At 37.7% G+C, this 11,046-nt stretch overlaps 1 protein-coding gene across 1 annotated transcript; it reads right to left on the bottom strand.

Moving 5' to 3' along the window:
• Positions 1-375: 375 nt before the first annotated feature.
• On the bottom strand, positions 376-8,991 carry LOC116511681 (hyaluronidase-4-like). The gene is made up of 4 exons (XM_032221851.1): positions 8,110-8,991; positions 6,502-6,591; positions 5,477-5,806; positions 376-510 (listed from the first exon to the last, which is right to left on the bottom strand). Exons 1-4 carry the CDS (start codon positions 8,989-8,991, stop codon positions 376-378), a joined length of 1,437 nt encoding a protein of 478 aa, XP_032077742.1.
• Positions 8,992-11,046: the final 2,055 nt, after the last annotated feature.

Raw genomic sequence — 11,046 nt, 5'->3', positions numbered from 1 at the left:
TTTCAAGACAATTGGAACAAATCTAAATTAAAAACTTGTTCTTCAAATTCCTTATATGCATCTCTTTGCTACAACCTAGTGGTTGATTGTAAAATAGTTTTATATATCAGTTCTATTCCTCCAACTAGGTATAACTTAGATATGGTATCTGTTTCAGTCTTAATTGTCAAGAAGGTTTAATTAATTTAATTAAGTAGATGAGAAATCACCATTCTTACTCTCAATTTTCTCTATAAGTGATTTAAAGTACACGTGTCCAGCTGAAAGAAAGATGAATTTTTTTTTGTACCAGATCTAGGTTGTGAAATTCTTCATAACCTCTACAAAGCTATGAAAGGTTTGTTTTCTATTATTTATTCTCCATGTTTTACAGGGCTAATCTACACATTTAGGAATAAGGCCCATGGATTCTGATAGGGCTTGCTTCCAGCTAAATGGCGTATATGGATCTTTGTAGCAACAATTCCATACTCCAGACAATGGAATATAATCAAAAATTACCTGATATTTCTGCAAGCAAAGCCAAAGAAATAGAAAATAGATTAGCAAGGAATTTGGTAATAAAAGTCAGAAAATAACCTCCAATTGATTGTAAATGATAAAGATTAAATGCTGGATAATGCCAGAGAAGAAGAGAACCCATTTCCAAAACTTAAAATAGATCAGGATAGTCATGTTTCTTTCATTTTAGGTGCATGCTTCTTGCACCAGTCTTCAGACTGGTGAACTAGGAAAGGAAAGGAAAGATCCTATCCAGGTGTAGCTTATTTAGAGTACTCATCACATGAGCCCTTTGGAAAAATCCCTGTCTTTCATTAATTTCCAGAAAGGCAAATTTGTATTCATTACAACTATCTGCAAGCGAGCAAAGATTCTGTATATACAAACAAATGTATATGTGCTTCCATACGGGTTAGGATCAGAGGTGCTATTCTGCCCTGGTCCGGGCGAACCAGTAGTGGCAGCAGCGGGAGGCTCCACCCACATCATCACGGACACTCTATGCATGCGCAGAAGGCTCTGCACACACACCTGCTCCTGATTCCAAACCGTACTGAAGGTAAGAGGATTTCATGCCTAGGATGTTTAGATAAAGACTACCTGGATGAAGTCAAGATGCCTTTTGAAAGCATAAAACCCACCCAGACAGATTATAGCAGCATCCTTAGTTCAATTATGGGCATCTGAAGTCCCAAGGCTACAAACAAACCTGAAGACACTTTTTGTGTGGGCTCAGATCCCCTTCAGCCACCATTGCTGAAAATTGTCAGCATCATACCTTCCACCGTAAGCTGGGAAACAGAATAGAACTACACTGTTTGTTTGTTTAAATTTATTTAAATTTATTGATTTATTTATTAAACTTCTATGCCACCCATCTCACATAAAAGTGACTCTAGGTGGCTTACAATCAATGAAACAACAAGCTGTAACATTAAAACTTTAAAATAATAAATAGTAACACCAGAACTATCTTTAAATTTAGCCAATATGGCAAAGAAGGCAGCAAGATGCACACAGTGAAGAGAGGGGGGGTCTTATCTTGGTCTGTTAACCACCTCCAGAATGACATGCACCCGTTGGATCCCCAGGCCAATTGGCACAGCCAGATATTTAGTCCCTTTTCAAAAGGCCAAAAGGATGCAGATCTCATCTTGGAGAGGACAATGTTCCATAGGGCAGGAGCCATGACAGAAAAGGCTGTTCTCCTGGACACCACCAGCCAGAAATCCTTGGCCAACAGGTTCTGTAGTATGTCCCCTCTGCTGCCGGGGGCGGGTGGGTTCAATACCATTGGGGTGAGACACTTTTTCATTATATATTATACAAATACAATATGATATGCTCTAAAACTAAAATAATGCCCACTCCAATTCTACCCTAAACTCACTTTGCACCAAAAAGCTTCTATCTGGGCTTTAGTTAAAATAAATCATGCTGTTTACTTCTGGGCCCTGCAAAGCCTCCCACAGCTGGACAAGACTGAAGAATTAAAAGTAGCATCGATATCAGACAGATCTCTTAATTGCTAGTCTGGTATAAGACCAAATTCTTGAAAACTCTTAAGACCTCACACCCAGCTAGAATTTCAGTGAGTAAATTAAGACAGGCTCTCTCTTTGAAATTCCATCATCTCACATCTGGGTTGTATTGTCTCTTTTCACTTAGCTCACAACTGTCTTCTCACAGTTTTTTGTGCCTGTTTGCTCTTTCTCTACCACCAAAACAGAATAGTGGTTATATGGATGCCTAACCAGACTTGAAGAATTAAAACTAACTCATGCATTCAGAAAATCCTAAAGAAGACAAAAACATTGTCAATATTTCAATTTAAAGAAGAGCCACTAGAACCTTGCTCCTAAATCAGAAGAAAATAATACCAATATGAAATCTGTCCCCATTAGCAATCCTTATCCTGCCTTTATTTCTTCTGTTTTAAGTCCCTATATCAATTTGACTTCTTACTGAAGTAGGATAAAGCTTACTAAATGTTACATGTTTTGAGGCTACATTGGGTTATTGTTGGAGACCAATCATCTTAGTTGGGAGGGTTCAAACGGGAAATTATGTTGGAATTATGATGTAAACACAAGAGGACGAGGTCATCCCCATCCTCAAATGTCTTTGAACCTTACTTAATCTTTCCCAGGTGAAAGTTATCAGTCCAGGATGATTCTCGTGGAATAGGCATTGAACAATAAAGTAGCTACTTTCAAACTCTTTACATATGAGATCTGGTTGTTCGTGCCCTAAGTCATGTTGGAATAAGGAGAAGCATCTTATTTGAATGCTACTACAGCTAAGAATGACTTAAGCTAGTCTCAGTCATGGGCTAGCAATGAAGTAAACGTAACATCCTGGGGACATAGGAAAAAAGAAGATTCTGCCAAGGTATGTTTGTTCTGTGATTGGGTACAAGTGAGGAAAGGCTCTATATTTTAACAGTATGGCTAATACATGCCCTAGTTTTTATTGAACTATTGTGTTATTGAATAAAAATAACACAATACTATGATTATGGAATTTAAAAATGTGTGCATATATGCAATGTAATATTATATTCTTTTCTTGGTTTTGTACTATTATTTATAATGTGTGTGATAGCTTTTTTTTTTTTTTTGCAGTTATGTCTTCATACATTTACCTGGACCTGTAAAAGTAACTGCTTATATTTCGTGCTTGTTATGCTAATGAGTGTTATTTAGCAGGAAAAGACTTTGTCTTTTGTGTTCTATCCTCTTGATAAAATAGAGTAAAGTAATGCTGCCAAGTGCAGAACAGCACTATATATCATTAGATCCACATGGGTACTGAAACAACTGTTTCACTTTCCTCATTTGGGAAGGGTTGATCTAATTTCTTACAGAAAAGCTTTCCTACTTCCTGGTAAATAAATAAATAAAAATGCTTGGTTTAGGTGTCCTGTTGTAGCATGATAATGATCTTTTACTAATTACTAATTACCAACTACCTCCTTCAGTCAATTGAACCAAGGTTTATTATAATTTCCTTACTCGCACTAATCCATTTCATTCCCATCAAATAATAATGCTAATTCATAATACAAAGGTATAATAATTGCCTGTCATAATTAAGCTTTAGTTAATTAATCCATTAATTAAACTGATCATGAGTCTCAGAGGTGCATAGAGGTTTCATGCTTTAAACCAGAAGTGTGTATCTGCAAGGTTTAAGGCATCCATTTTGCTCTTTAAACTTAAGACTTCATTAATCCATCATTCAATAACTGTTACTCCGTAAAACAACAACGTCTGCCTATCCCAGGTCCTTGGGAAGGACTTATTAGGTCTAAATATCTGGCTGACTGTTCAACCAATCAAAAGCAACAAATAATCATACCTACTCTCCCCCGCCCAAGGTGCTACCACTTCCCTTTCTAATAATTGCACCTTACTTCTTACATATCTTAGATTAGAGATCTTCAAACTTGGCAACTTTAAGACTTGTGGAGTTCAACTCTGCTGGCTGGAGAATTCTGGGAGTTGATTCTTAGGAGCTTCTTCTAAATTCTAGAAGCCTAGAAACCTACAAGCGATGGGAACATTAGCAGAGTCTTAGCTTAGCTGAAAATCAGCTCAAATGTTTGCACTGAGAGCGGGATTGGACAAATCCAATCCCATTGGATGGATAAAAAGGCATTGGCAATTGAGATGATATCTTTATTCTGCCATTTGCTTTAGACATTCTTGACTCAGGACAAATGCCTCACCTCACCTGGAATTAACACTGAAGTATTTGCTCTCCTTTTAGTTGCCTCATCTGTGTAGGTGTCTGGAGATCAAATTAAAATGAAATGAACAAAAAAGGAAGCATTGGTTTCATAATTCAGAAAAGAGTCACCTTATTTGGAAATGGCCAATGAAGTCTACCCTTTTCATTCTATTTTTATAAAGCACCATGGTCATGTGCTTGTCACACCAAGGGGATTGCCTTGTATTTTGACACTACTTCCTATAAATGATACTTGGCCACCCGCAATGTGGTGTAGGTAAGCATGTATCTGACTAAGCAACATATTACTTCATTGCAGGTGAATTCTAGCACCTTGTTGAAGTGCTTCTCTTCCCAATAAATTAAACTACCTTTTTGAGCATTGTCCTCTTGGCCAGCTGGAAGAATTGTTGGTCAGATTACAGAGAGGATGATGACTACACTTACTTTTTATTGCAAAAGTAATGCTTAGAGCAAGGGTGTCAAACTCATGTCGTCGTCACGGCATCGTCATGTGATGTGTTGGAATCCCCCCCTTCACTAAACTGGGTGGGGGTGGGGCCAGCACGTTGATATCCCTGGCTTAGAATAAGAGTGGAGCAAAATTGATGATTGTATGAAACGGTGCTTGAGACTTCACTGCTGCTCCTTTTGGCAGCTGTGACAGTGGAATAAAACCGGGTTGCACAAAATGCAGCTGCCAATGTTTACATGTTTGCATTAGTAGGAAAGCACCAAAAAGCTAGCTCGCAGAAGCAAAATACTGCATGCATTAGTTTCAAGTTGTCTCCTATAGAAGGACATTCTCATTGTAATAGATTGAAAGGAGTGGAGAGGGGGATGTGTTATTCTAGGCAACATCCATTAAATATTAAAGGATGCAATTGCAGAGATTCTATCATTAGCATAGCAATGTTATTTGCATCACTATGTCAAGTATGATGCAAATTATTTAGTGACACCATTATACAAGCAACTTAAACCAATGCAGAAGTTTGCCTGTTGCACGCCAAGATCACTGTATCAAGGTGAGTTAAACTATGGTTTTATGTGTGTCTACAACCTCATGCATCGAAATAAGAATTCATAGGATAACTGTCTTTATATTTCTATTGCTCTTCTGGAACAACAGATCTTACGGGGAATTACTACTTTGCCATTGTCAAAAAGAAATCTCAACAATTAAAAAGATGAAGGAAACCAAGTTAATCATAATTACTATTCTGGATGAGATTAAACTGACAGAATGCCCTGGTTGCCAGCCGAAAGTCTTGATTTCCCTGCAATCAGCTCCTTCAAATCCTTGATAACAATGGCAAGTGAATTTCTCAGACATTGTTTGAAGGTCAGTTGAAGATGCTACCCCTCTCACAGTAACTCCATTCTTTGAAGCTTTGATTTGAAAATTCTGAGGATTTAAATGAAGATAATCCAAAGCTTTCCAATTTCTTCGTATGCACCGTCCATTATTCCCGCACAGATGCTGGCTGCACACCTCCGCAGCTTTGGTTACATTGGTGATGTAGGGATTTAATTTAGAAGCGATGAATTCCTTCACCTTTGTGCAATTGGACTGCAAAAAAGAAGAAATATGCAAATCATGGGAAGGCTGTTCAATGCCATGTCTATATCGGTTCCACCACAAAACCGTGGTAGACTAAAGCGCGCTCGACGAAACCACGTACCTGACTTCATCACAGCGCGACGAAAAAAGCACGCTGTGAGCGGTAAAGCTAAAATTAACGCGTAAACCTAAACCTAACCCCCCGAAACCTAACCCTAAACCTAACCCTAAACCTAACCCTAACGCTTAACCTAACCCTAAACCTAACCCTAACCCTTAACCTAACCCTAACCCTAACCCTAACCCTAACCCTAACCCTAACCCTTACCTTAACGTGAATCGGTTTGCTTTAAAAGCACTTTTTAAAGCACCCTTTTTTCTCCACGGTCGTATTTGTCGCGCTGCTGATGACGTCAGGTACGCGCTTTAATCGGGCGCGCTTTAGTGGACCGCAGTTTTGTCGTGCCACGGTCTATATCATAAATATATATATTGAAAACTCCATGTAACCTTACGTTCCAAAGCTTTGAAAGAATGTTATAAGTTTTTGTGAAATGATCCTTGAAGCTTCTCCTACTCATAATCTGATCTTGCATAAGAAAAAATGGATAGATAAAAAGTCAGTCTACCATATTAAAGAATGTCGGGTCAAAAGGAAGACTTTTAGGCAAGTTAAAGATTTTAAAACAATGGCTTTAATTTACCTCTGATGATGTTAAATTCATGTCTCCCCAAATAACAATTCCTGCAGCTCCCAAGGCAGCACTCTCACCAATTGTGCTAACAAGATCTTGCTACACAGGAACAGAAGAAAATATTACCAGTCAATTATTGTATATCATCACTGGGGTCATTAAAAACAGGCAAATTAACAGCATCATTATGAGGTACCCCATTCTGAGTAGCCAAGCTTTCAGAAGAATTAGTAACTAATTGCTGCAAATATTCATGTTTCAATGTTTTTCATTTTACATCTGCTTTATATCTGTAGTAAGGATATTTTGTTATTTTAATTTCAGCGTGCCAATTTGAAGATAAGATAGACGTTGTGTAAATACTTTTTGTCATGAATCTAGAAAAATCTCATGTTCAAAACATGAGATCGGATATTATTTTTTCAACAGTCCTATTTCTGTCTTTTAAGGTTGTATTTTATGTATTTGGCTGTAAGAAACTGTTATTAAAGAGAGAGAAGAAGCTCAGAACAAAATGTGAACCATACACTAACCAATTGGAGATGCTAATACACACAGAAAGATGGGAGGGAGGGAGGGAGAGGGAGGGAGGGAGAGAGGGAGAGAGAGGGGGGGGAGAGGGAGAGAGAGAGAGAGATGAAATCAGCCAGACTTTATGCATTGTGCAGATGAAGCCCTAAGGTCTTTAACTGATGTGATTAAGTTTGTTTTGTCCATATAGTATATTTATTTCATGCTGAGTTGACTTCAAATATAGAAAACCAAACCTGAGATTTATAAATGTTTAAATAAATATTCAAATGAAATCATAAATTAGATAAACAAACAAACAAATCCTGGGTCATTAGTTAGGCAAGTGGAGTGAGAACAGTCAATTAAAAGCAAAAAAGTAAATGATTCTTCAGACATGAGATGTCTGAACACAAAGGTATGATATGATATTGAGATGGGTTAAAATAAATTGTTTCAAATGCTTTCCCCCAAAATAACTAAGGTTGCAATTTGATATGCCAAGGAACTTTTTTTTCTATGAAGAAATGTTGGCATAAAAGAAAAATGAATTGAGGGCTAGGGATGATTATAATACTTGCAGCATTCCAGATATTTTGATATTAGGCTTCTCTTACTTGACATTCAAATAAATTCAATGCCATGACTAAACATTTATTTAACTTGCACCTCTATCACAATCCAATGACTCTTAGCAACTTAATTCATAGATTTTCCAGTCCAACTAGAGACAATGGCCATTAATCAAATCTAAGAGTTGTATTAGGAAAGAGAAGGAAATAGTTGTGTGAGAGTGTAAGAATGACTCAGGAATGATAGAGATGTGGTGGTAGGGAAATGGTTAGTTAGTTGGGAAATGGAAGATGGTGAAGGAGAGAGAATTTGCCCTGTGTTTTTAAGAACCTAAAAGGAAACTTGCTAGATCAAAGCAAGGTCTTATTTAATCCAATATTATTTTCCCATTGTGGCCAACCAAATGCCCTTGGATGTTCTTGATTGAAGTTAAATGTGAATTAGCCCTTCCTTATTTAAGAGTTCCACTGGTCCACAGCAATGGTGCATTTGTTCTACAGAAGCCACAAAATTGATGATCTCCAGAGAGCTTACCATAGAAAGGAATAACAAAGGCTGATCTCTATAGTCCAGTCGAGTGTATACAAATACTGGGAGAGAATAATCATGTGAGGTCATAAAGGAAATCCTCATGGATTCTTTCACTCTAAACTGTGAAAAGCGTAACGTGTTTTCACTGCTCCCGAGGGATTTCTTAATGCCAATGGAGGGATATAATGCTGCACTGCTATTCCACAACCACAAGAGTTCATTATTCCTCATGAGTTCGTTTTCTGGACATGAGCCAGTATAGTTCTGCTCATGGAAATTGTAATTGTGGCAGTCAGGATATAAGTAATATCCCCAGAGGCCCTTGGGCCTGCTTTTAATCCCCAGTTCAATTGTTTCTTTCATGAAAGCCTTAGCACATTTTTCGAAAGAAAATTTAGCTAAATGTTCAATAGCATTTGCAGAAATATTCTCTTGCAGTTTGGAAATTAGTTTCCTCGACTGTCTCTTGTAAATATTTTTTGTGTTCCAGTTACGCTCCCACTGTGGTCTCCAGTGTTCCCAGTCTATGACTGCCAGCCCAGTGAAATCCTTATCAGGAATATAGTAATTAATATCTTGATTAGCTTTCTCCAGGTGCATTTTCAAGCTGAAATTCTGAGGGAGGCCACCGTTGATTGGGATTTCTTGTGATGTGTACCAGGGATAATATCCCAGCCTGTTGACATAAAAGATGGTCACATTCTGTCCTCTTGCTTTGGCAAATGGACTTCCAATCACATGGAACATTCCTAAGCTGATTGTGATATTATATCGGATGGAGCAATGATCTGTTGGTGCGTTCCAGGCAGCTATGAAAGGCATCCGTCTAAACACAGGGAGCTGAGCAGACTTCAGGGCCAAAGCAGAACTCCACATAAATGACATCTGTAACCAGAATGTAGAATGGACCTGCTAGGAAATAGAAAACGATTTTAACTTTGATAGTTTACTTTATTGATTAGTCTTTGGGCCATATCAAAGTGCAGAGTTCCAGACACAAATTATTACTAAAATCTGATAAAAACAGTTTAAAATGGAATTGGATAAAATACAATTTAAAATGAAATTTGAATAAAATACAATAATTTGATATGTGGATAAATGAAATATGATAAAGTTATATTTCTGGATCACTCCTACAATCTACTCCACAGACCCACCTATGCTGATCTCAACCGAACCACTTTGCTTAAGTGCTGTGCTGTGTTAAATGTTAAGGGGAAAATTTCCTTGAGATATAAAAACATTTAGTCTCATCATTTTATTCTTTAATGGGGCAAGTAATGTTATGCAGAAGCATTGCAAAGAAACAAGACAGAGTAATGCAAATAAATTAAGACACAAGAGAAGAAAAGGAAAGGAAATAGACCCTAACCAGCCAAAGGTATACAATATACTCCATATATTTATTTTATTCATACATTTTACCCTATATGAACTATGAACTATGGTGCTGGAGAAGACACCTGTGAGTTCCTTGGACTGCAAGACGACCCAACTGGTCAGTCCTAGAGGAGATCAACCCTGACTGCTCTTTAGAAGGCCAGATCCTGAAGATGAAACTCAAATATTTTGGCCACCTAATGGGAAGGAAGGACTCACTGGAGAAGAGCTTAATACTGGGAAAGATTGAGGGCAAAGAAGAAAGGGATGACAGAGAATGAGGTGGATGGATGGAGTCACTGAAGCAATAGGCGTGAGCTTAAATGGACTCCGGAGGATGGTAGAGGACAGGAAGACCTGGAGGAATGTTGTCCATGGGGTCATGATGGGTCAGATACAACTTTGCAACCACCAACAACATTATTTTATCCAATCATTTTTTTTTTCAAATAACTCAAGGCAGTGAACATATCCAACACAACATATAGGAACATATTCCTCCTTCTATTTTCCCCCCAGCAACAACCCTGTGGGGTAGGTTGGGTTGAGAGAGAGAGAGCGCGACTGACCCCAGGACATCCAGTTGGATTTCATGGCAAAGGCAGGACTAGAACTCACAAGTTCCCAGTTGCCTGGTGCCTTAACACTATACAAAACTCTTGGCTTCGTTCTATCCTTGTCAGCATCTTTGCTTCCACCCCTATCCATGCATTGCTTGAATACATTATCTTCTATACTTTGACTTTTTCACTTCTCTTTCTGGCAAGGAAACCTCCTGAGTCTTCCTCTCAACTCATTCATTTTTCCTGTTCTGCAGTTCACTGCAGGTTCATTCTATATAATACATATTTATACTTGTCACTCACATTTATATTCATTCCACATCCATTCATTTTTTGAGCTGATCATTTCTTATTTTACTACACACACTTCTTAAATAATACGTCCACTATATTCTGTTTACTTACATGATATTCCTTTACATACCCAGTTTTTACTCCTAAATAAGTAGAAGTATGCTTTTATAATTGGACTTCCTGCTTTTTAAATAAACTTTCTATTACTTTTCTTTCAGCATAACAACCTTCTGGGGAAAAATCCATCTATTTTTCATTTTTAATATTTTTTTATGAGCTGTACAATATATATCCTCCTGTTTTTTACCTTTACCTTTGTTTCTTTGCTTGTATTCATTAATTCCAAGGGAATAAATTATTTGTAACCCTTAGGTGGGTCCTATAGTGCTCTCTGAACTTGGTTTTCTTGCAGACGCTTCATTACCAATGAAGGTAACATAATGAGTGCTAGAAGGGAGTGGGGTGTGCTCTCATATTATATACTGGTGGCTTGCCCTGTCAGGGTTGGTGGGAGAGGTCTTGCTAATTCCTTGAATAGGCTGTTCTTTACTGTTTAGCTTTTTTCTGAGTTGATAGTTCCTTGACTGGGTCATTGTTTACTTCTTGATTGTTGGTCTAGTATTAATCTTGGTGTTCATCTCTGCTCATCAGCTAGTGAGAAATTTTTGCTGGTGAGAAATTTTTGTTGATGAGAAGTCTT

This window comes from Thamnophis elegans, chromosome 7 (assembly GCF_009769535.1).
Source record: "Thamnophis elegans isolate rThaEle1 chromosome 7, rThaEle1.pri, whole genome shotgun sequence".
NCBI classification, from domain to species: domain Eukaryota; kingdom Metazoa; phylum Chordata; class Lepidosauria; order Squamata; family Colubridae; genus Thamnophis; species Thamnophis elegans.
Note: the sequence above shows the minus strand (reverse complement) of the source record. Positions and strands in the feature narration are given on the sequence as shown.

What these genes read in the sequence shown, in the direction of transcription:
- LOC116511681 (XM_032221851.1), bottom strand. Translation starts at nt 8,991, where the DNA reads ATGTCATTTATGTGGAGTTCTGCTTTGGCCCTGAAGTCTGCTCAGCTC. An exon ending in TGAATTTAACATCATCAGAG is followed by an intron (nt 5,807 to 6,501) that starts GTAAATTAAAGC and finishes TCTTTTTTGCAG; the next exon opens with TCCAATTGCACAAAGGTGAA. An exon ending in GCTGGCAACCAGGGCATTCT is followed by an intron (nt 511 to 5,476) that starts GTCAGTTTAATC and finishes CTTTGCTTGCAG; the next exon opens with AAATATCAGGTAATTTTTGA.